The sequence below is a fragment of the Cydia amplana genome, chromosome 1 (genome assembly GCF_948474715.1).
Source record: "Cydia amplana chromosome 1, ilCydAmpl1.1, whole genome shotgun sequence".
In the NCBI taxonomy this organism is placed as follows: domain Eukaryota; kingdom Metazoa; phylum Arthropoda; class Insecta; order Lepidoptera; family Tortricidae; genus Cydia; species Cydia amplana.
Window position 1 is genome coordinate 7,346,725 of NC_086069.1, and position 25,583 is coordinate 7,372,307.

The window sequence follows — 25,583 nt, forward strand, 5'->3', positions numbered from 1 at the left end:
AAATGTAGTGCAGCTAGGCACAGATCATATCGGTTTGTATTGTATTGTAATGGCGTATTTAAAAATAACAATACCTTTACGCGATGCAATTTGGATGACTAATTCAAAACGGCGAATAAAAAAATTTACTTGTGCAAAATTGTCTGACCGACGAAAAATGGGAATGTTTGTCTACGTTCTGAACGATTGGACTTATGATTAATAAAATTTAATTAATTAATACCACAATTAATACAGTAAACAGAGATGTTTGATAACAGTGATAACATAATAAATAACGAATACCGAACAAATAACATAACGAATTCACAATGTGTGATTATTTTTTTTTTTTTTTTTTTTTTTAATTAGTATGCAGTTTGGTCGACCTTGTGAACAATGTGTGAAATAAAGGAAAAATGGAACATTCCCTGGCTTAGGGTAGACTCACATTCGCTACTTCAGGACACCACAGCGTCCGACGCTTTACCAACTGAACTACCTGAGCCAGGCGTGTCTCACTCCGCGATTTCGTCGCTTTGCTACAGGTAGCTAAAAGTACATCCATTCGGCCCCAATTTTGGGGAAAGCCATAAGCCGCGCGTGGCGCTGTCGCCACCTGGCGGCCATATCTGTGCTGATCGTAATAGACGTGTTTTATTAGAGAGTGAGTCTTCTGTACTTATAGTACTATTATTTATTCTGTGCCTGAGCTAATGAGCAGAGTTTGAGTCCAGGCTAGGGTTCAACTAACTTTTTAAAAATTCAGGAACAAACAGTCATACTTGGTTTATGAACAAATTTTCAAGACAATGAGAATAGAACTTTGAACACCTCGCCCGCTTAGCAACTCCTACTGCTGGCTTTACCAACTTTTTCGAGCCTGTATTTCCTGCAGGTTCTGTATCGACACGAGCGACGGTGAAAATGTTGTCGCAACCATCTAATTGGTTACACAAGCCGGGACTCCACGGGTCACGGTAAAAGCATAAAAGCTCTATGTGTTATATTCACGATCGCGACAGACACGGCTGGCAATCCGGAACGTTCGAGTGAATGCACTGCAATGCTATAAATACGAGCTGCGACTTGGCTGCGATTTACTTCCAACTGCCTCCAAGCTCATTGTTGACGGAACCGCGGATAACACACGGAACACACCTGCAAATACTGCGATGTACGCGTACGGGGTAAATGAAAAGTTACACATTTCTTATTTAGATATTTAATAAAGGGTTTATGATTTTATGTACATATGTACTTAAGAGGGTTTGTTTTTGCCGTGTAGGTTTTTTAACTTTTTACCGTAACGTAGTACTACTACTTATTCTGTGCCGTAACGTCAAAACCACTCCGCTAGTTTCATATGTAGCTACCTACTTATCGGTGCTCATTGCAAAATAATAAATAGGTTAGCATTTTAATCTACATCGAGCATCATTATTTTCATATATATGGCTAACACCAAATTGTTAAGCTGACTTTGTTTATCCCATTTAACTTTGATGACCATTAGGTAACGTAAAAAATATATTATACTAAGTTTTAATATCGCACTCTAGTTTAGCGGCTTAAGCATTTTATTTGTCATTGCAGCCGTTGTTGTGCCTTTTCCCCATGGCCGTCGTCAGTATCGTGGTAAAAGACTCACCACAACCGAACGAATACAAATATTCATATGAAATTGAAGACCCGACTACCGGAGACACCAAGAGCCAGCGCGAGATGCGGCGCGGAGACGTGGTTAGCGGGTCCTACTCCGTCGTCGATCCAGACGGGACCCGGCGAACTGTCAAGTACACTGCGGACCCGAAACACGGCTTCACAGCTGTCATTCACACGGAGGCAGCAGCCGCACCGCCGCCTCCACTTCCACCGCAACCTTACACTTATCAGGATATCGAGCCTCAGCATGGCGTCCCACCGCCGTACGACAACGACGATCTCGTTGTGAAATCCCCGCCGCCTATTGGACCGGTTCTGTATACCACACTGCACACCAAATTGTTGTATCCTAAAACAAATTACGAAGACAAACCGGCCTTCTATTTCATTCCTGCGAATGAAATCAAATCGGATCGTGAGAGTTCTGCACAAGGACAGTACTTTCAGCCGGCTATCGGTTTTAAAGACTATAATTAGATTTAGTATACCGATGTACCTGTTACTTTATTGTATTGTGAACGTTTTTTCCTATGATTGTGATAACTGTAGCAATAAGTGTGTTGAATAAATTATACATAATTTAAGCGAGATAATTTCGGTACCTAATTAAGTTCATAACCAATAACTTTTTCATATAGGTATTTATTTTATAGTTCTGTGTTTCTACATAAGTACATAAATGAGTAAAACCTACTAAGCATAAACAAAGAAATAAAATTGATAGATTAAGAAAAATAAAACAGATTTCCATAGGTAAAGTATAACACCTTTGTTAGTAGGTACCTATATTATCAACAAATTTTAACTGGTATATATAATAAGTAAAAAACTACAACGGTATGGCAATGGCAGTTAGAAAAAAATTTATAACCTTTTCCTAAATACGGTAATTACCTTACACAAAGAAGTTAAAAATATTCATAGGAAGAGGTGTGTTCATAAGTGTGTTGAATAAATTATACTATAGGAAGAGGTAAAGTAGGTATTACCTACATAAAGAGAGTAACATAAATCATATAGGTAGTTTAGGTATGTAATTAGCATCTTTCCCTTGACCAAGACCACAAAACCGACAAAGTAATGAATTTGCTTAAAAGCCAGTATTGAATAATAACATTGGTAATACTTAATGATAATTGAGGTGCGAGCTCAGTGTGGATCCGGAGCAGGCGGTTGCAGCGCCGGCCGCGGTTCAAGGTCGGCGAAGTGGAGCGAGCTACAGCCACTTACCGCAGCCACATTATAGGACTCAGGATTAGTCAACATTTAAGATGTTTTGGCTTTGTAAGTATGTATGCATTTCAGTAGCATCATATCTCTAGTAGTATATTTATTAGATCGATGAGCTTAATGTATTCGTCAATATTCCTAGCTATACCAGGCACATCGTGTAGCGTGGTGATGATAGCTGCGTTTACTTCGCGTAACATATATACCTAGATTTATGTAGGCATCACAAAAAAATCCTTTATAAAACGCAAAGTTATTGAGAAGAGAAGTGCATTTCTTATGAATTATACGTTTCGTTGCGACTGTTTAGTAAGTCGCGTCAAGATAATTTTGAACACCCAGCCCGCTTAGCAACTGCTAATGCTAACGCCTGACGTACACTAAAGAAAAACTTGGTCACTTTTTCTTTACTGTATGATATCTATTTTAGTTCTTAACAATTGTTTTCATTTGCTAAAACTTTGTCAAATCGTTAAACGATGAAGTTGAAAATATAAAGGGGGTGGTGGTACCTATATAAATGTTGAGGAAACAAGAAGCAACACTTAATCAAGTTTAAAGGCTTTTTGTTTATTGTGCTACGTATATATCACGTGACGATGGGCGCGATGGGGCAGAGCTCGAACCAGTAGCCGCAGGCGCAGCGCTTGGGCTCCGTCGCGTGCAGCCACATCCACTCGATGTGGTACGTGTCCGGGTGGCACTTGCAGCCCACCAGGCGCTGGTGGAACGCGCTGGGCACCAGGTTCGGACGCTGGCGAGTTCCCGGACCTATATAAGCAAATTATATACATTTATTCAGTACCTAAGACGATATATCGGCCACAAGCTTCGTCCACAATCGCCACAAACCTTGTCAATACCGCAAACTATTCAGGTATATATACCCTAAACAAGTTCTTAGCGCCATTCCCACTCTACTCCACAAAAATAATATTAGGCAAATGAATTGAGTTATAGTGATTTATGGTAATCACGATCCGTACATGAGAATTAGTTATGGAAGAAGATTCAGTAAAAGAAGCACTAGCAAATTAAGTGGTGAACAAGATTTGCAAAGTTTTTCGGTATCATCTCTAAGGTTAGCTGGAAGTTCACCTTTGTACCTAAATTTATGTGAATTTCATGTGAACCTGTTTTTGTACAATAAAGTGATTTATTACAATAATATGAATGATAATACTATCATCATAATGATTTGTTTGTCTTATTACTTCTGCTACCTCTACTCGTATTGTCAGTTAAATAAAGAAGTATTCTGTTTCCCCAGTATAGTAGTCTAATAGGTACCTATAAGTATACTTTAGATATTGTGCTAAAACAACTTCTTAGACGAGCAGGTAATCCAGACCCACTCCAGATAATCGCTGATTAGTGGGTTCAATGTAGTCTGTTGTCAAGCCCCTTTCTTTAATCAATTGTATTTTTCTGAACTGTATAGAAGAGTGTCCCATATATGTTAAGCAGTAGGTAAGTACACTGAATAGATAATCGATACCTCTTTTAAAGCTCAAGATACGGAAAGGGTCACAGTCGCCCGCAAGATGGGCGAGCAGTTCCCTCTTCTCCAGCCCCGTGACCAGGTCGAGCGGGTCGTGGAAACTGGCGAACACGCGTGTGCCCGCGCGCCGTAGCGGCAGCACACGGCTTAGCTTCAACATCACGTCTCGTCTCTGAAATTATGTTACGGTTATCAAACGCGAAACGGTTGCTCCGGTGTGTGACGAACGGACGCCGCGCTATGCACGTGTGTGGATCTGCATCACATCCAATGTGTGTGAGAGAGAGATCTTTATTTGCATACCAATATCTGTATATTGGTATGACTCTGTAGTCATGTAACATATATATGTTACATAGGTACATAATGGACTCTGGAAGGGAATAGCAAAACATGTTGTTTACTATATTACTACTTATTACTAATTTTCTAAATTATGTGGAGACCGCTTTGCCGTGAAAGACTCCTTTACACATCTGAGCCATGAACATAATTAAGTTCATACCCTAGCTGGTTATCACAAGCCAAAATAGCCGTCGTTTAACTAGGATATTGGGTAATGGGTACCCAATGTACCCATTTTGCTTATTGATCAAATGATAGATTTAATAAGTAGTTCAACCCCTAAAAGTTACAATGGTAAAGTATAATGGTGCTAAAGAATGACCTAAATATAACATTATTTTTTTAAACAAAATTTGCCGCTGTTTGCCGCAGAGCATTTAATTGCAGTGAATCCTTTCTGACACCTTCCTTGCGCCAGCTCGCTCGCAGCTCGCAGCGCTTAATGAATCCAATTGTGCTTACTTACTTATAATTTGTTTTATAATCTGAAGCCAAATATCACTCTTAAAACAGCCAATTATTTTAGCAAATAATATGTAATCACATGAAATTATATTTGACAATAATGACGTAATGAACTGACATAATTATATTTTAAAAGCATTTTAAAAGTGTCGTCGACAGTTGATCTTTATTTAAAAAACTATTTTCTCCAAAAACTCCGTGAAGATGTTAATAATATATTATATAGTATTATATACATTGGATGCAAAATAAAGATCTCTATCTACCTAATTTTAAAACACTTTCGTGTATCATTACAGCCCGGCGAATTGAGAAGTCTCCTTTTCTAATAATTTTTAACAGAAAAAAAACGGACAAGTGCGTGTCGGACTCGCCCACCGCGGGTTCCATACAAATTTTACTTTAAAAAAATACAGATTTTTGCCTGTACTTGTAGTATAAGATGGTATTACTTGCCATATTTCATAGGTTGTTTGTACCTGATTGTTATTCGTAATAGTTATATGTACCTGTTTGGCATATGTTAATGTTAAGTTTCATGGTGCATTGGATCTGTCTGTAAGGTCATGTAAACATTTTTCAAATAAATAAATAAATAGGTACCTACTTCTAAGCTAGGTAGGTAATTTGATTCTCTTGCGAGTGTCGGCCGCATGCTGCATAAACTGCCGTATATTTTTTTACGTTAACTTATAAGTTTGATATTTTCACAGCTTCAAGAGACTGAAGGGCATGTAGACCTGAGTGTATACATACATCTTCTAACAATTACAATTAGTTAGCCCAAAGATGTAAAATACGCGTCGTTGAGGAGTTCCGTTCTGGTACATATTCACTTCTTCATATTAGGTATGCTACTTTTTAGGGTTCCGTAGCCAAATGGCAAAAAACGGAACCCTTATAGATTCGTCATGTCTGTCTGTCTGTCCGTCTGTCTGTCCGTCCGTATGTCACAGCCACTTTTCTCCGAAACTATAAGAACTATACTGTTGAAACTTGGTAAGTAGATGTATTCTGTGAACCGCATTAAGATTTTCACACAAAAATAGAAAAAAAACAATTAATTTTTGGGGTTCCCCATACTTCGAACTGAAACTCAAAATTTTTTTTTTCATCAAACCCATACGTGTGGGGTATCTATGGATAGGTCTTCAAAAATGATATTGAGGTTCCTAATATCATTTTTTTCTAAACTGAATAGTTTGCGCGAGAGACACTTCCAAAGTGGTAAAATGTGTGTCCTTCCCCCCTAACTTCTAAAATAAGAGAATGATAAAACTAAAAAAAATATATGATGTACATTACCATGTAAACTTCCACCGAAAATTGGTTTGAACGAGATCTAGCAAGTAGTTTTTTTTTAATACGTCATAAATCGCCTAAATACGGAACCCTTCATGGGCGAGTCCGACTCGCACTTGGCCGCTTTTTTATTGTTGATGAAAATGCAAAATAATCGCTAATTGGCCTAAAAATTACGGAGTTCTTTTTTATTAAATATTAAAGTCGGTTAAAAATAAACATACCTACAACTGAAGATATATATACTGTATGACTGTAAGGATCAAGTAGAATTATCGATAAACAGCTGTAAAATACACATATATGTACATATACATATATATGTATATATTTTATGCATACAAAAATCAACAGGCACAAATTAAGTGGGTACTAATATATTTCACAAAACGATACTATCTTTCTGTCGTGAGTGGCCGGAGGTAAAATTGTCGCACCACATAGGTAATTAAATTATTATTTTTGGTCAACGATTGCATGACAAAGCAAGGACGAGCCACCCAAAGAAAGCCGCCTGCCATGCAAGTGATCTTTCCAAGTACAAAATCCATCAAAGATTGATCTTATTTAAATATAATACTGCCTGATTCAGTATAGTACCATATCAAAGGAGCTCATACCAAGATGTTCAAATTGAGTAACTCTTTAATGTAACCGGTTTATACCAAGTCATACACGGCACAATGATAATTACGCCTCAGGCGTTTGGACGGCATATAAAAAGTCCGCGAGATTCAAGTGCGGTACATTCAACTTGAGATTTACTCACGGTGAAGTCACGCATCTCATCTAGAATGGTTTTCAAGGTACGAGCGAGCTTTAGCGTGCCGTCAATTAACCTCAACCACCTTGAATAATATCCTCCAACTTTAATTGGGTTGGGAATTTCATATAATTAATTAACATATAAGTATCTAATTGGTATTTATACACACTTATATACACACTTGGTTCACAGCAAATTTACCTACTAATAAGATTAATTCTTTTTCAAGTTTAGTGCCTTGAATTTTATTCATTACAAAACTAAAAACTAATAAATAACTGTATATAATTATTCCCAATGGTGCCATATACCTATGCTGGCAGTCACCCTATACTCATATCATATTCCTTATTTAATCATAATATTTATGATTGATTTTCCAGTCGTAAATATACCTACCTACTAGTGATGGGTAGGACATCAATTTAAAATGAGTTTGTATGAGTACCTCATTTTCTAAAATGAGGTGTTACAATGTCTTACTTCAAATGAGGTGAGGTACTAGCATATTTTCAGCATCGACTATTCCATTAATTCCAACAGCGACAATTTTTTTATGGAAGGTTTATGTATAATTTGTTAACCCGTGCGAAGCCGGGGCGGGTCGCTAGTTATTATATAGAAGTGACTAACTTACCACCTCAGATTAATGTGATGCGCGCGAGTAAATGAGTAAAATGAATAGAGGAGTGAAGTAAGACATTTTTGCGGTACGAAGTACTGCGACAAATTAACAAAATGAGTGGTACAAATGAGGTGCCTCACGAGTGAGCGACTCAACACTACTACCTACATTATCAGTACCATCATGTAGATATAATATTACGAGCGTCTAGTTCAAACGTGCACGAAATGCTTTAACGTTATTTATTGTACATTTCAGCTGGTAGTGCTGGTGTGCGCGATCGCGGCTGTACGTGCGGGAGTGATTGCCCCCGCCGTGTACTCGCACGCCGCCCCCGTGGCCTACGCCGCTGCACCCGTGGTGCACGCCGCCCCGGTCGCGCATGCTGCCCCAGTAGCCTACCACACCGCCCCCTTGGCCTACGCCGCTGCACCCGTTGTGCACGCCGCCCCGGTCGCGCACGCCGCCCCAGTAGCCTACCACGCCGCCCCCATCGCCAAGGTCGTCGAAGACTTTAACGCGCACCCGCAGTACAGCTTCGCGTACGACGTTCAGGATGGACTTACCGGCGACTCCAAGACCCAGCACGAGTCTCGCGACGGTGACGTCGTCAAGGGCTCTTACTCCGTGGTGGACCCCGATGGCACCAAGCGCACCGTTGAATATACCGCTGATGACCACAACGGCTTCAACGCGGTCGTGCACAAGGAGCCCCTCGCCGTCAAAGTAGCCGCCCCCGTGGTCGCTAAAGTCGCCGCCCCGGTAGCCTACCACGCCGCCCCTGTGGTGCACGCTGCTCCCGTAGCTTATTCCGCCCCTGTTTACCATCACTAAATTAGAACAAACCCTAGTCATTTTTATTTATTGTCAAACGCAACCATGACATGAAAATAATAGTAGTTTATGCAACAGTGATATAATAAGGGTTCTTAAAATTCAAGGGTCGAAGTTACAAAACGAGACGTAGTCGAGTTTTGTAAAAAAAGACCCGAGAATTTTAAGAACCAATTATGAGCTGTTGCATACATTACTTTTTCTATGACAGCTGCAGCAAAAAAAAAAAAAAGTTATTATTAAAAAAAAAGAGTTATTATTAAAAAAAAAGAGTTATTATTTAAAAAAAATTGAGTTATTATTTAAAAAAAAAAGAGTTATTATTGTAAATGAAAACATACCTCTTTCAATCAAGATGATCGGAACTTGTATCTTTAAAAAAAATAAAGCAGTTGTATTATACTCATAAGATGACTGCTAGCAGTCATCTTATGAGCCTATAGACAAAGCATTCAAATGACATTGCTTTAGATATCACTGTCAGTCATTTAATTGACACATTTAAGTGCTGGAGTAGAAAAAGTACTTTTTTAAATCACTGTTTTATATTAGAGAGCGAGAGAGAGAGATTGTTTTTATTTAACACCATAAATTACATTTTACATTAAAGGACAATCATTAAGTTTATACAGCGTGGTGCTAAAAAGTATTCTATTTAGACCATAGAATTAGATGAACAAGAACAACTGTCAATCTTCAAAAGTGTGACCAAAAATGAAATGCAAGTGTGTGCGTAAATTGTCTATGTGAGATCAAAAATAGTGATGTCAAGTTACAACATATTAATAATCTGTCGATGTTTGATTGCTTTATCGACTACTTTTTCAAATGTGTTATTTTAAACGTAAAAATTCTACGACATTAAGGCGTATAAATAACACTTGCACTGCGTGTGCTATAAAAATCCTTGCAGATTTATCTTAATGTAACTCACTGTGTTGGAAAGTGAAGTTTAAATTTATTGCTAAACATGAGCACCTTCAAAAAGGTATAACATTCGTTATTATTTCAAGTCGGTTATAAAAGCTAATATCTTAATGATGTCTTGTGAAGAAATAATTACATAGCTATTGATATACCGACAAGTTATCGATACTGTCATATGAACATTTTGTCAAGCCCTAGCGTAAAGTAACAGATTATGTTTTTACACAAAATATTTTAAATTATCGACTAATATGATAAAATATTAGCACACAAAGGAAGAAAAACTTATAATGAACTGTATAAACCGGCTTCTTACACTTTTTACGCTGTTAATTTGACAAAATATCGTTATGAAAATTTCGCTCGGAATACCATAAATCCTCTGAAATGAGTATTTGCTTGGATTATTTGGCCCTGTGACACTGCAACCCGGCACACTACAAGACACCATCTTCACTGAATTACTTTATTTAATACTTTTCGTCCTAATCCGAGTATATTTTTCAATTTGAAAATTACCGTGATACGCTCTTGGCCGTCAGCGGCCGTCGTCAAACTCAAAAGTGGTTACGTTTTCTCATTGGTAGTCCAACTCTTTCGCACTCATGGGATGTTCATATACGTGATGGCTTCCCTTTCGCACACTTAAGCTGTCTGTCAAGCGCGAGCGGATTCTAGGTCTGTGATTTAGACATTTATTTACTTACCTAGGTTTCTAACCTATAATTATGAAATTTATGAACATTTAAAAGAAAACTTACAAGCTTTTATCGCCTGTAATTTTATATTTAATATTAAAACAATGCTAAAAAGCTCCAATGTTGGTACATTGGATATTCATGGTTGAATACCCCCAAAAATGTATACCTACACACTCGGAATAATAAACCAACAGGAACCGCCATTAACAGGCGTTCCCCTCTGCCAAAAGTTGGCGGCCGCCGGTCAAGGAGGTTATATAAAACTAGTTGCCATACGTCATACGCCATTCAGCAAACGTCAGTCTAAGCGGAATGTTAGGAGCAAAAATGCCGAATTGTAGCGTTTTCTCCTGTAAAAACCGATCGGAAACATCTAGCGTACTTAAAGAACACGTTTCTTTTCATATGTAAGTACTATTACATGTAAATATTATCAAATAGTGCACTAATTTAGCAAAAAACTAAAAAACATTGTCAATCTGAAAGTGATACCACTTCATGGTACTAGATCTAATTTAGGGTAATATTTAAAGAAGACTTTCTAAATATTCATTAGGTATACTTACCTAACTTCTAATTTGCGTTGCTTATTATTATATAATTTATATAACACATTATTTTTATATAACACCTTATTTTTATAACAACTTTCAATGAAATAAATAGTATAAATCATAAATAACATGATATTACCGATATAGGGTCATTGTGCTAGTTTCCGTCCATGCTCTAGTCTCTAGTTTTCGTCCACATGACAGATTAGCAAATACATAACGTATTTCATATTTAATTTGCTACTTGCCAAATAGGTACCTACATTTTTTATGTAGATAGATATATTGTCTCGACATTAAGGATATAAATAAGGACGACATAAGTCCAAATTTGTGCAGCAATGTAGATTTATATTCAATTTCGTCAAGTGGACGAAAACTAGAGCTGGACGAAAACTAACGCACCTATCCTACTACAGTTTGAAAATTCATTTTTCTCTTAGTTTCTATCGTATATTTTTTATTTGACATGTCCAATATTTGCATTGTATTTTATTTATTTTAAGGTATTTACTGCCGTCAATTTCCATAAATAGGCACTTTTAATTTATTACTCTGGTATCACTCTACCATAGTTAGTGATGGGACACCATAAAAACCAATATCGATAAAATCTATATGAACATTATAAATATATTGTTATTTTGATTTTTTTTTTTAGATTTCCAAAAGATGCAATAAATTTTAAACATAAGTAGTTTTCAGTTTATCAAGCTATCGAAAACCTAAAAATATTGCAATATCAGTCACGTTTTAACGATCTAAGAACTGCATAAGTAAGTTTGTAATTCCATATAAATATATGCTATTACAAGGTTACTGTTGCAGTTCCTACAAATAGTAGGTAAAGTACGGTAAGGTACACTACGATGTATGTACGATGTGAGTATGAATAAAGATGTGTTTAGTTATGATATGTGTATACATAGTATGGGTATGAGCTAGCGAGTACCCGAAAAGAAGGACTGTCTACAAAAAGAGATGAGATCCCATCAGAAACATTACATTTAAAAAGGTGCGAGTCTCGCAACGCTTTTATTACAAAGAAGTTCTGAGATGTAACGTGAAACCAAGTCGGTTATTTTAATCAGTGCCAGGGGGTGTTAAAACCGTATCAATAAGATATCTTTAATTTGTAATACGTATAATGACTTGGCCATCGACGATGATCCTTATGTCATTATGTAGCCGTGCGATGGCCAAGTCATTATACGTATTACAAATTAAAGATATCTTATTGATACTAGTGAGGGTGTTAAGTGAAATGACCTTTTTTTGCTTGATTAAAGCATGAAACTTGGCACAGTTGTTCCTTATATCAAAATAAGCCGATTAAGATCGGTAGCCCGAGGGACCCCCCGCTTAAGCCCGAGAGGGGGGGGGGATCAAGTAGCGCCCCGCCCGGCTTCATTCTAAAAATTCTAACAGGCCCCGTTTAGCTAATAGGTCATATTTGGTATCAATTTCGGATAAATAAATAACGTAGAATTCATTTCTGGTATAAAAAATTGCAATTTGTTGAAAAAAAAAAATAAAAAAACACAAAAAATCTAATTTTTCAAGTGTAATTTTTGTTTTTTATTTATTGTCAAAATTAAACTGCTTAGTTTTTCTACATACAAAAAATATGACAATAAAGCCTATTTAATGCAGATTTTAAAAACATAACTTTTACTAACCTTTATTAAAAGGTAATTGCATAAAAAAAACTTATATCGTCTCGCGCCGGTGAATATCTTTTTACCGACATCGGCATCGATATAGACAACATCCGAAGTGCACACTCTGGAGACCGATTAAATGTATTGTTTATTGTTGTAGATTCTATTATAAAGATAGAAAAGCGTACAATTGTTTTTAATGTGTCGTTCAGTGAAAAAGGGACCTTAAAAATATTATCACAGCCAGCCTCGTGTTTGTATAGAAGCATACTCGTATTTAGTTAGTGCCAACCACTCCGTGGACTCCATGGTCCCTGTTCTCAATTAATAAGAAGTAAACTGTAAGTATTCTTTAATATACTTGCTTATTACATTATACCACACTTTAATTTTGCGTCTTGTGTATTAATACAGTTCCTTCCCCCGACACATGAATGGGTACATTTCGTCATTCACGTATATATGTCAGTTTCAACTTCAACCATATTCTGGCCACAGCAGGGTTGTCAGAACAGTTTGGAAACAGTCGTCTGCTCCTTGCTTTCATTCCCAAGAAGACGGACTGAGCAAGTTTAAAGAGGAACTAAAGTCTGACCCCAAACATATAATCCTATCCTGATAAAGCTGCTTCTATTTCAGTAGTCGATTCATGTAAAGAATTATTTCGGGCATTTTTTAATTATTTTGCAACGGCTTTATCTGTAAGTATCACTTTACTTTGCTTTACAAGGTTATTTCACCTATCATCATATAAAGGTATAATAAAGTTTTGGCGAATGCTATTTATTTACTGCTATTGCTCCATCCTGTAGGAGCTTGAATCCTTGTATCGGACAGGCTAAAAAGGGTCCATGCTTAGATCTCACTTTTATACACCTTATATTAAATGGGGAACCCGGGTTCAAATTCTAGAAGGCATTTATTTGTCTGTTTATCGTGAATACTTGTTCCTGAATTACCTATGGATGTTTTGAGTGTATGTATCAAATATATATGATATATATCACGTAGTACCCACATCACAAGTCTTATTGAGCTTACAGTATTACAAGGTCGATCGAGAGAATGCTTGGAATACGAGTACGACTCCTGGTTTTTCAGGGCCCGATAGAAATAAATTAGAGTTTAATTTACCATGACGGTAAGCTTCACTTATAACCACTGATCTTTTAGTGAAACTCATTTCTTTACCACTAGGTAAATCATTTTGAGACACTGTGTTGACAAAACTTCGAAGAGTTAAAAGTCCTTATTTATGCCATCGCGAAATTGTGTAGAGAAACATGTCACAAGTAATGTTCCTCGTGAGATTCCGAATAGTCCAAGAACCATGAAAAGTCCGATTCATTTAATATGATGGCCCTAGTTGCAGAATTGAAGATGCTGTAAAACAGTCATTGCAAGGTATTGATACGCACAGTAGACACGAACGTAGTCATAGCAGCTAGACTAGATTCATGCGTACGAATATTTCCCCAACTACAGGAATTGTGGGCTCACGTTGACACAGTGGAAAACACAATGATATCATATGACACACCATTGCATCCAGGTCAGGGAATTATATTTTAAGCTAATAAAATTATCTATTCTATAAGCTAAGTAAACTATCTTTTATTTGCCCTAAAAGAGCGGAAGTCTTAGCCCTGTTTCGAGCATTCAGTGGAAAGGGGAGAAAAAGTGAATTCGAAGCATGGAATCTGTTCAGAGTTCAACCAAACCACTACAAGGATTCAAGCCCTTACAAGATGGAGCAATAGCAGTGGCTAAAAGCATTCCCCTAAAATACTAAAATGTTATTATATGATCGGTAATAAGTGCAATATTGAAGAAGGCAAGTTACACCGGGATATTGAAATGAAGAGTTGTATAATGTTATACCTGTTCTATGAGATTAAGTCACTGCTAAGTTATTTTATTATTAAATTCCATAATGTATATCCCTACTTCTAACAAAAGGGAGCCATATAAATGCCCTATTACGCGCAGTGTACCGAGGGGTTGATGTTTAGGTTCAGTTCACACGTTAGTTCGTCGTCAAACTTGCTCAGTCCGTCAGACTTCTTGGGAATGGAAGCAAGAAGCAGACGACGGGTTCGACACTGGTCTGACACCTGCTTTGGTCAGAATATGGTTGGAACTGACCAGAAGTAAATGCAAACCGGAATAAAAAACGCGATGCAACTACATGAATGATGAAATGTACGCATTTATGTGTCTGGGGAAGGAACTGTATTACGACACAAGTCGCAAAATTAAAGTGTGGTAGGGTAATTCGCCAGTAACTGGCCACCCAAAACCAAAAATTCATTTTAGGCTAGCCAGTGGCCAGTTATTGAAAGCTGGCCAGTTATTGAAAGCTGGCCAGTTTTTGGAACCTTATACTAAAATGAATTCTGTTTATAGGTGAATAGAATTCATTTTTAGTTTAGAGCGGCTAGTTATTAAAGCGGCCAGTTACTGGCAAATTATTCTATAATGTAATAAGTAAGTAGATTAAATAATACTTACAGTTTACTTCTTATTCATTGAGAACAGGGACCATGGAGTCCATGGAGTAGTTGGAATTAACTATGCTTCTATACAAAAGAGAGGCTCTATGATAAATTTTTCCAAGGTCCCTTTTTTCACTGAACGACACATTTTTTTTCTAATCAAATATTATGTACGCCTTTCTATCTTTAATATATGATCTACAATAATAAACAACACATTTAGTCGGTCTCCAGAGTGTGTACTTCGGATGTTGTTTATATCGATGCCTATGTCGGTAACAAGATATTCACCGGCGCGGGACGATATATGTTTTTTTAATGCAATTTCTTTTTCATAAAGGTTAGTAAAAGTTATGTTTTTAAAATCTGCATTAAATAGGCTTTATTGTCATATTTTTTGCATGTAGAAAAACCAAGCAGTTTAATTTTGACAATAAATAAAAAACAAAAATTACACTTGAAAAATTAGATTTTTTGTGTTTTTTTAATTTTTTTTTCAACAAATTGCAATTTTTTATACCAGAAATGAATTCTACGTTATTTATTTATCCGAAATTGATACCAAATATGACCTATTAGCTAAACGGGGCCTGTTAGAATTTTTAGAATGAAGCCGGGCGGGGCGCTACTTGATCCCCCCCCTCTCGGGCTTAAGCGGGGGGTCCCTCGGCCTACCGATCTTAATCGGCTTATTTTGATATAAGGAACAACTGTGCCAAGTTTCATGCTTTAATCAAGCAAAAAAAGGTTCGACCTTTTTTTGTTACTTAAAACCTTAACTATACGGTTTTAACACCCCCTGGCACTGATTAAAATAACCGACTTGGTTTCACATCAGCATTACATCTCAAAACTTTTTTGTAGTAGAAGCGTTGCGAGACTTGCACCTTTTTACATGAAATATTTTTAAAGGTTATAATTGACTAAAGCAGACAGTTAAAATTCAGTCAATAAAATATCGACAATATTATCGACAAGTCCCTCGCACTTCTACGTTTACTTAGACTGACATCATCTCGTTCACGGACAGGGTTGTCTGTGTTTGTTCTTGTATTTGTGTGAATATAGTTTATGCTAGTGTTTGATAATTTTGTCGTGTGCGTGTGTAGCGACGCATGCAAAAAATGCATTAGTGTTTACATTATTTGTGTGCGTTCCTCGCCCCCCGCGCCGAAAACGGCAGAATTTTTCACATAGAAATTAGTGCGTGTCACCACTCTATATTGGATTATTCCTCCGAGCCTACACATGATGATGTGTACATTTTTGAGGGTACTCATGGTATTTCTAACTTTTGTACCGTGAGTATTAGAAAAAATATGAAAATTTCTTTAAAAGTAAAATATTTTTGGAAGAAGCCACACACAGTTATAAAGGTATTCGTTTTTGCTGAGATATATTCTTCAAAATGAAACGGGTGACAACTCTCCTAGGTCTCCCCTGTCGCCTATTATAATTAGGAATGTCCAATCCAATCGAAGTCAAATGAGCTAACGACGAACCATGGCGAACTGGCAGATTATAGTAAAAAAGTCGGAACAATTAATACCTATAATGAATAATGATATTTGCTTACTTTGTAACGAAGATGAACTTCGGATAATATAGCCATTTTATTACGGAAGGACTTGGCAATTTTTATGACTTTTACGTATTTTATTAGATGTCGTTTACGTATTTTATTAGGTACCTATCTCATGTTTTATTATTTATTTATTTTCATTGTATTAACAATATTAACATAAGTAGTTAATTCATCAAACATCTTATCGCAATACCCATCCTTGTGTCTGAATGCTTTGCCGAAGCGAAGGCTTATTAATTCTTTATCAAACTGCATCACCATGGCAGTCAGCTACATTTCAATTGTAATTCCCATAAATCATTTACGTGGTGGCTGATTTACTCATGGCTAGATGACCTTTTAGCAAGGCATAAATATTTAGTGCACTCCTTAGTCATTGCGTTTTCAATTAATGAGATATAATACTTTCCTTTAGTCATTATCACCTACGTTTATACGAAATAGTCCCTATGACGGAATTAGCCACATTTACCTTATCTAAAAAGGAGTTGAAAGTGTGGGAAATAACTCTAGGTAAGCGAACGAAGTCGTGGGCATCAGCTAGTGTTATATGTCCTTCTTGAGCTTACTGTGGGACTTAGTCAATCTGTGTAAGAATGTCCTCCAATATTTATTTTATTTTATTTATTTATATGTAGAGAAGTTTACAAACTTATAACTAGGTAAAGGGTATTGTCGTATGCTATTAGGCCATAGGTACCCGGCTAAATGTACCTAGCACGCTGCTGGCGTTTCCTCTTTGTACCGCTAGCGAAATACGCTGGATTTATATGTAATATTATAATATTTTATAAGTTTTATATATAACAGTCAGTGGGACCACCAAGATGGCGTGATTGATATTTTATATATAAATACGTAGTTTAAGTACCAATGCCAAATTAAATACAAAACTCTAGTATTAACAATTACTGAGCTATGCCGCGAGCGCATGGGCGGACGGACATATCCAAGACAAACGGTCTTGGTGAAACTATAAGGTTCCTTGTTGTCTACTCTACGGAACCCTAAACATTTTTCATAAATCTTAATTAGAATTAATTAGTTAGGTAGCAAGTATTGTATCGGTACAATATTTGCTACCTAACTAATTAATTCTACAAATTAGGAAGACAAACACTAAGATACAACCTTTTTACTAAAGTAAAAATGTATGTACTTATATGTATTAACAAAACTAATTACACCCTCTTAAAATAATGATCTCTCAGTGTGTGAGACACTGCATTTCATAACGGTGTTGGCCCCTGCTCAAGTAAACGGCCGAATTTTCCGCCATTGACAAATTACAGCTCATTCCCAATTGCGTGCACATCCATAGTGATGCGCACATATAATACTAAGTGCGAACTTGAGCTGTGTCACAACCCGTGGCCACTATATATACTGTGCTGTGCTCCTGGGGATCATAGTCGCTCTTGACTGCACTCGACAACCCATCCTCGACAACAATGGCCTTTAAGGTAACTTCTACAGCCTCTTCTTCCGTTTTGTTAAGTTCAAATACTTAATATACAATTTAAAAACTAAAACTATTACAAAAACCACCAAAAACACTTAGCTAAAAGTAGTAGTGTTAATTGGCGTGCAGTTCCCATTCAAATTGCAGTCGGGTTGCAGTCCGTCTGTATTGGCCCTTAGACATGAAGATCGAGAATTAATTGATCGCACGCTACACCGGCCCCGGTGTTGCGTGTCATCCTTAATTTTTAAAATACTTATTTTTTTTTTGACAATATAAGGAAGATAAATTTATTGACATATGTAACGAGTCATTTACCAGTTTACAAATAATTTTATAATATCAAAACGTAGGTACGATTACGAAACGATGAGATAAAGTAAAATATGAAATGATAAATCAATAACGACGTATCCTGTTAAGGCATCTGATTCTGCCTGTCATGTCTGATTGTGATGCAGCGGGCAGCGTCCAGCGTCCTTGACGGCCGGTATCCTCGGCTTGTTAGTAATTTCTCCGCGCCGCCTTGCGCAAGCGCTCGCTCTAGTCTCGCCCTCACCTCGCTAAACCGTGTCACTGTTTCAAGTACAATTATTATGACTTAAATTAACTCAGGTGTCAGGCGTGCGGAGGATCTTTACATATCAATATTCCGAAAGAGCCATTCCTGCCATGATATCTTAAATTAGGTACTTTAGGTACCTAAGCTATCACACATATCAGTACCTATTCGGGAAATCAACATTATTGAATTCTATAGTTTACCCATTGTATTGTAATTAAAGCATTTTGATTTGCATAGGAACCTATACCTACATTTTATCACGTGTAGGTACGTGATAAAATTTTAGTAAACAATGAATGTCTGGCAAAGCATAATTATATCATTTACTTAAAACTAAATTTTAATTACAGTTCGTCGTCTTCTCTTGCCTTGTCGCCTTAGCTAAGGCTAGCGTGGCCCCAGTAGCAGTAGCTGCTCCGCTCGCAGCAGCGCCCGTGGTCGCGGCGGCGCCAGTAGCGGCGCGACTCGAGGAATTCGACCATCTGCCGCAGTACCGCTTCGGATACGATGTGGCGGACTCACTCACCGGCGATTACAAGAGCCAGACGGAGCAGCGCGACGGTGACCTGGTGCAGGGCCAGTACTCGCTGGTCGACTCGGATGGCACGCGTCGCGTCGTAGATTACTCGGCCGACTCCGTAAACGGGTTCAACGCTGTCGTGCGCAAGGAACCGCTCGTAGCCGCTGCCCCAGCAGTTGTCGCGGAACCCGCCGTCGTGCCCGCGCGCATCGCCGCTGCTCCAGTGGCAGCCCCGCCCGCCTACGCCCGCTACGCTGTCGCCCCTGCCGCTTACACTGCTCCATTCGCAAGAGTAGACGCTTACACCGCCCCTGTGCCTACCGCTTACGCCGCGCCTGTGGCTGCCGCTTACACAGCCCCGTTCACCAGGGTGGCCGCATATTCTGCACCGCTCGCGTACAGATACGCCGCCCCAGCACCGGTCGTAGCTGTTTAAAGATCTTCTCTCATCGACAATTTATTTTACAACTATGGCCTATTAAAGAATTTTATACGATCAATTTTTTTTACTTATTTATTAATAGACTTATATAATAATTATAATAAACCTATTAAATGTATGAAAAAACAGTCCCGTTACTTGGGTATAGCTATAGGCAGACAACGCACAAGTCGCACAACCTACGCGAAACGATTTTATGAAATTCAAGGTGATGAAAATGCTTATTAGTAGGTATTCTTATAAAAAAAATTTGTCATGTAGCCTATTTCGCGCCTTTTTCTACTGACAAGATCTGCTTGACCGTCTATATTTACAAGATTAAAATTGTAAAAATCAATACAAATTAAAATTATAAATTAATATTCTTAATTTTTAAATTAATAAAACTGATAAAAATACATAAAATCAATGAACCGAGGTATAACACAAATAATATACGAATTTAAGTTATTTTTATGACATACATTTTGTCTCCTGATTTTATTTCAAATTTCCTGATTTTTAGGACATGTATGTTCTGGATTTTTCAGATTGGACCTGGCAACACTGCAAACGCCAATTGGGCTATACTAATCCCCATGCAGTGGGTTCGGGACGGTCACACACACTTTTTTGCAGGTTTCGTTTTACCGAAAAGCTAGTAATAAATATCAAATGGATTTCGTTGGTGGAGAAATCGTTAAGTTGTAAAATTGTATTGAGACGACAGCTATGTGAAAAGTATTATAATAATACAACTTAATGATGTGCTGCAGTGGGACGTATCTACCTATATTTATACGGGCTGGTATATAAAATATAGGTAGGTGAAACCTACGCAGTGAAACTAAATGCGTGTAAAAAATACATTATATTGTAGGTACAATTGTAATGTAAAGAAGAATATTTATGAAGTAAGACCAAAGAAAGTCTGCAGCGCTAGATTAAAAGTAGTTTTTAAAAATCAGTATGTGACAACACCACAGAAAATGGATTAAATAATCTTGATACTTGTGAAATTTCTACCAATATTTACCGTCTATGAAAAATTTATGCTGTGCATTATGGTAAAATAGATTTCATTCCAAGAATAGATGTCACTATTAATATGTAGAGATATACTAATATTGGGAGAACGTGACATTTGGCTCCATCAAAATGATTAAGCTTTTGTAGTATCCGCGACGGCCTAGTGGTAAATTAGGTACAGAGGGCCTACCGCGAACACCGAAGTTCGCAATATGCGGGCATCTTTCTCTTTTACTCCCAATACGTAATTAGATTGACAGAGAAATCGCCCGCAATTTGCGAACTACAGTTTTCGGAAAAACGAAATTAACCATTAAAACAATAAACATATACTTATTAAAAATAAATTTTAGCTTTAACTTGTACCCATGCCGTGAGCATAAGCAAGCATGGAGGTTGTGGGCACAGATTATATAATAGTTCTTACGAACAGATACTTATCTCTCAAAGAAAACGCAAATACCTACAGTTTTGATACCTACAAAAAAATACAATGGAGTGACCTTCAACGCGCCGCTCCCCGCACCGCACACGCCGGCTCAACGCTAAGGTTGCCGACGCTTAGAAATTATAAATAAAATACCTACTTATACAGCGGAATGAAATAACAAAATATAAAGCTAAAATTATGTATGTTATCATTAATTTACAATTGTTTTACATAAAAATGTAATGCATGTTTTTTCTTTCTCTAAGAGTACTTTCCGCTGTAAAGTTAAGAACGTACCTACTGTCGTTAAAATAAACTTTACCTACCAAAAGAACTTAAAAGTTTGCTTCCTATTTCAACAATGTCGATATCGTACGATAAATGTGTCATAATAAACACTACATGCCTAAAGAAATTTAATAGTACCTACCTACGTAGCTTGTAACTATCGTAAAAATTGGCAGTGCGGCGCGCGGTGACGTGCGTGCGTGAGCGCGTGTGGCAACGAACTGGCTTGCTTTTCTACCGTGAACGGGAACAGATTCGTAGGTATAAATCCGAGCTCGCGCAGAGAGTTCCATAGGCCTGTTGTGGGTTCGATCGAACTCGAAACCCGACTAGTACCAATGAGTTTCTCGAAATGTTAGAGGAAGTTCATAAGGTAAGTATGCCTATACCTATTAAGTGTGTTTAATTTGCTGTGAAACCTTAGTCTAACTAAACCAATATTATATTATCTAAGTATACTTGGTCAACCAGATCTTGACAGTAGAAAAAAGCGGCAAACTTGAAAAATGTAGGCGCGAAGGAATATCGTCCCATAGAAAATTTGAATTTCGCGCCTTTTTCTACTGTCAAGATCTGGTTGACCAGCTATACATATGGTGCAAACAGTATCAAGATGTTTCATTCCACTTACCCGTCATCAACTCCAAATTTTGTAAACATTGTCGTTTTTCAGCTTGAATCGCCTCGTGCTGAATTTTTACAAGTGTAAAATTATTCGTCATGCGGAAAAGTAACTCCCGCACGCCGGTTTTGTAAGGTTTCACCATGTTTTTTCCGTTCATCACAAAACACAACGAATATTTAAACGATTTTGACCTTGGAGGATACAACTAAACGGAGTAGCCATTAACAGGCTTTCCCCTCTGTCGAAAATAGGCGGCCAACGGTCATACACAATGTATGGACTGACGTTTATCTGACATGGCTATTTTTACGTTACGCATACATTTGACGTTCCCCTCCCCCGCAAAAATCGGCAGACTGTTTTGTACAGAAAATTACAGACATGGCGTCTCCGTTTGATTATATCCTCCAAGATTTTGACAAACACATACCATAGTGAATGACGTTTACTGACTGCTAAAAAACATTGCCATATATAGTTTTTTAATTCGCTGTCAAATTATTGCGCTGCAGACTTTCTTTGGTCTTACCTTTGACCTAAGTATGTAGACTACCTATTATACTCACTTTACTCTTTGCTTTACTCTTTGATCTAGACAAAATGTAGACGCATTGTAGACGTCATTGATTGTCGTTTATGGTTTTAAAATGTATTTTTTGCTCGATAATATTAGAAGTCCTTATGGTTATTACTTATCATACTTATTGTAGTACTTTACATTACTTTTAGAAGAGACTATATTCTTCATTCAAAGCGCAAATGGAGGAGAAACAACTTTTCGGCGCCTTGACGGTGTATCGTGAACGCGGATATTATCTAAATCGACTTGAACAGTTTGAGAAATCTAAAGCTTCGTTTGATGAGGCTTTTAAAAGTACGCCCGAAGATGTGCGCACCCTGACGGGGCGCAGCAAAGCCTGCGCGGATGCCGTGCAGCCTGTACAGGCGTACTCCGACGCGGAGCTGGCGCTCAAGCTGGCGCCCCACTTCATACTCGCGCGCAACATGCAGGCCCGGGCACTCTACACCATGTCCGACTTCGAACGCTCGCTCGTCATGAACTATCGAGGATACAGGCAACGTCGACAACCTCCATATTTTCTAGAAGGCATTAATCAAGGAACAGAAACAATAGAGGATTGTGTTGGACGAAATGCCGGTAATGTTATGTTAGATTTTTTGCCTTTAATCAAACAAAACGAAGCAAAGAAAGTAGACGAAGACGCCGCAAAGCCAAAATCACTGCATAAGTGCCGTATACCCAGACCAGTAAAGAAAAAGAAACTAACACAAATGCAAGCAAGAAAACACTTAACATTAGCTCGTGTACTTGCAATGAAATATTTAGGTCCTATGGCGTACGATAAGTTCTTTTTACAAGAGCTTACTGAGGACCCTCGTGTTCAATCCGCAAATGCCGCAGGTAGTCGTGAACTTAAAGGAATTATCCACGAAGCTCTCCGGTCTTTGACCGAGCGACAAGATATGATGCGGTCGCAGAGACCTTATTATACCATCAAATTAGCGGAAAGAGCCGAATCTAAGTACCAGAACAAGTACAAGGAGGAAGTGTTAATAAAATCTCGGGAAATTGGAGCAAAAACTGCTGAGTGCTTTTTGAAACAAGTAGAAAAGAGCATGCGTGACAAACGAATCATGGATTTGATCTCGCAAGCGGAGAAAATGCAGCGTTTCCTTGACAATAATACACCACGGACATTGCCGGACAAGGATCTGTACATTGATCGCTTATATAGAGCGGTTGGGGAAGGATATCTTGCTCAGCATCGCCTATCGTACACTTTGAGTGAGCGCGGTAATCGCCGCCGTATCGCTTTCCTCATGGGCCTTCCGACCGGCCGACCCACTTCTTTCGATTCTGTTATGGCAAATTATCCGTACAAATTCATCGATATTGAACACGCAACAGCCAAAGTTATGGCAACCTTAGAAATGTGTGAAAATGCTACTCAGAAATGTTGGCTGCAGTATGAATTGGCTCGTTTACTTAGTACACAAAAGAATTATACATTGGCTAAATATTATGCTAAACGATGCCAAAAAGATGCCCAAGAAATTGCGAGCCCCGTTTGGTGGCTTAACGGATGCTTCGTACTAATGAGTGGTGATATGCAACAGGGCAACTCAAACGATGTTAGAATTGAAATTGAAGAAGCACATGAATGGACAAAGAAATTACAAGACTCAGAGCAAGTCCAAGCGTTCCTGGCCAAGTGCCTTCAGATGGTGTCGGAAACCGTGACAGCGGACGAGCGCAAGGCGATCGTGCAGCGCGAGCGGCAGATCGTGCGCAACCTCGATGACGCGCAGTCGCGAGTTGAAACGGAGGTACTGTTCAAGCGCATGTCAACGGTGCCGACAGGGCGACGGTTCTCGGTGCTGCCGTGCAAGCAGGAGCGCGTCAAGAACGAGTCCGAGCGACGTATCCGCAAGCAGCGCGGCCTCACCGTCGTATCAGGTCCCGAAAAAGCATTGCCAAAACCACCCAGAACAATAGTCCCTGGTTTACAACGATTCGACATTTAGTATCGTGTATTTTTTGTGTATAATACGGCTATTTTATTTATTTACTTGTATTAATATTAAATTTATTAAAGAATATTCTTAATAATGTCCTCATTCTCGTTCTGAAATTGGTTACTTCTTCGATTAAATCAACATTTGAGGCAACAGTTTTTAAGGGCAATAGTCTATCTCTAACACATATGAGCGACGAATGGAAATATGTTTATAAATCAATTATCAGGCGATGCATTAATCATCTGACTTCCACCCCGCTTTTCACCCCCACCCAGTTCGACTCAACTCTCATCCTCTCCTTATCTTCATCCTCATTCACATCATTCATCTCGTTCTGTCCTAGCTATCTTATCTTATACCTTTAAATGAGCAATTCTTGTATATTATTATTATATATTTATTTATAGATAGGTATATATTTATTTATTTTTTCTACTCTTGTACTTTTATTTGTCATTTAAAGGGTCGTGCACACACCTTTAAACCCCTATTTTATAGTTGTCAAGACAAGTCTTTAGTCTATTCCCCAAAAAAGAATTGGTGCTTACACGCAGTATCTTTTTGGCGATTTTACGATACTTCGTGTAATGACCACTTAAAAAATATTAAATGAAAGACAGTGTTACCAATCTTATTTTAAATATCATCTCTGACAAATAAGTGAACCATAGACATGTTTTTTTTTAATTTCATTCATTCATTCATTCTTTTCCCGGCTTAACCCTCCATTTTTGGTACTTCTTGAATTAAAAATATTTGTTAAATTTACAATTTTATTTCAAAGTACCTAAGTGCTTGGTCGTAGAAAAAGTATTGTATGCAACGTTGTTTAACTGAGTCATAAAATACTCGTGGCGTCTTTATTAACAATTTTCGGCTTCGCCTCAAATTGTTACTCACGCCACTCGCCTTTTTTGACCTCTCTTAAACAACGGTTGCATAAAATACTATTATCTTATCTTATATTATACCTTTAAACGAGCAATTCTTGTATATTTATTTATTTATATCTATATATATTTGAGGATCTCGGAAACGGCTCTAACGATTTCGATGAAATTTGCATA

General features: G+C 37.8%; 6 protein-coding genes across 6 annotated transcripts in view; 5 read left to right on the forward strand and 1 right to left on the reverse strand.

The window, feature by feature from the left end:
* The first annotated feature begins 1,003 nt into the window (after positions 1-1,003).
* Positions 1,004-2,144, forward strand: LOC134647474 (cuticle protein 7-like). Its single transcript, XM_063501829.1, has 2 exons — positions 1,004-1,169; positions 1,576-2,144. Exons 1-2 carry the CDS (start codon positions 1,155-1,157, stop codon positions 2,119-2,121), a joined length of 561 nt encoding a protein of 186 aa, XP_063357899.1. The 5' UTR covers positions 1,004-1,154; the 3' UTR covers positions 2,122-2,144.
* A 1,291-nt stretch (positions 2,145-3,435) lies between these two features.
* On the reverse strand, positions 3,436-5,287 carry LOC134647591 (cytochrome c oxidase subunit 5B, mitochondrial-like). The gene is made up of 3 exons (XM_063501949.1): positions 5,183-5,287; positions 4,373-4,545; positions 3,436-3,645 (listed from the first exon to the last, which is right to left on the reverse strand). Exons 2-3 carry the CDS (start codon positions 4,533-4,535, stop codon positions 3,464-3,466), a joined length of 345 nt encoding a protein of 114 aa, XP_063358019.1. The 5' UTR covers positions 4,536-4,545; positions 5,183-5,287; the 3' UTR covers positions 3,436-3,463.
* Positions 5,288-7,125: 1,838 nt separating this feature from the next.
* Positions 7,126-25,583, forward strand: part of LOC134647343 (S-adenosylmethionine sensor upstream of mTORC1) — a 111,335-nt gene continuing 92,877 nt past the window's right edge. Inside the window, exon 1 of the mRNA XM_063501682.1 lies at positions 7,126-7,137. The gene's annotated coding sequence lies outside the window, so the exon portion shown is untranslated. The remainder of the gene's footprint in view (positions 7,138-25,583) is intronic.
* On the forward strand, positions 7,192-8,766 carry LOC134647430 (larval cuticle protein A2B-like). The gene is made up of 2 exons (XM_063501782.1): positions 7,192-7,293; positions 8,137-8,766. Exons 1-2 carry the CDS (start codon positions 7,282-7,284, stop codon positions 8,710-8,712), a joined length of 588 nt encoding a protein of 195 aa, XP_063357852.1. The 5' UTR covers positions 7,192-7,281; the 3' UTR covers positions 8,713-8,766.
* On the forward strand, positions 18,011-19,671 carry LOC134647417 (larval cuticle protein A2B-like). Its single transcript, XM_063501774.1, has 2 exons — positions 18,011-18,098; positions 19,013-19,671. The coding sequence occupies exons 1-2, from the start codon at positions 18,087-18,089 to the stop codon at positions 19,616-19,618; spliced, it is 618 nt and encodes a 205-aa protein (XP_063357844.1). The 5' UTR covers positions 18,011-18,086; the 3' UTR covers positions 19,619-19,671.
* Positions 22,660-24,538, forward strand: LOC134663205 (outer dynein arm-docking complex subunit 4). The gene has a single exon (XM_063519595.1). The coding sequence runs from the start codon at positions 22,735-22,737 to the stop codon at positions 24,520-24,522; it is 1,788 nt and encodes a 595-aa protein (XP_063375665.1). The 5' UTR covers positions 22,660-22,734; the 3' UTR covers positions 24,523-24,538.

Excerpts from the sequence above, each read along its gene's own strand:
- LOC134647591 (XM_063501949.1), bottom strand. The coding sequence starts at position 4,535 with ATGTTGAAGCTAAGCCGTGTGCTGCCGCTACGGCGCGCGGGCACACGC. Across the intron at positions 3,646-4,372 it reads TATCTTGAGCTTTAAAAGAG|GTCCGGGAACTCGCCAGCGT; the intron begins GTATCGATTATC and ends TTGCTTATATAG.
- LOC134663205 (XM_063519595.1), top strand. The coding sequence starts at position 22,735 with ATGGAGGAGAAACAACTTTTCGGCGCCTTGACGGTGTATCGTGAACGC.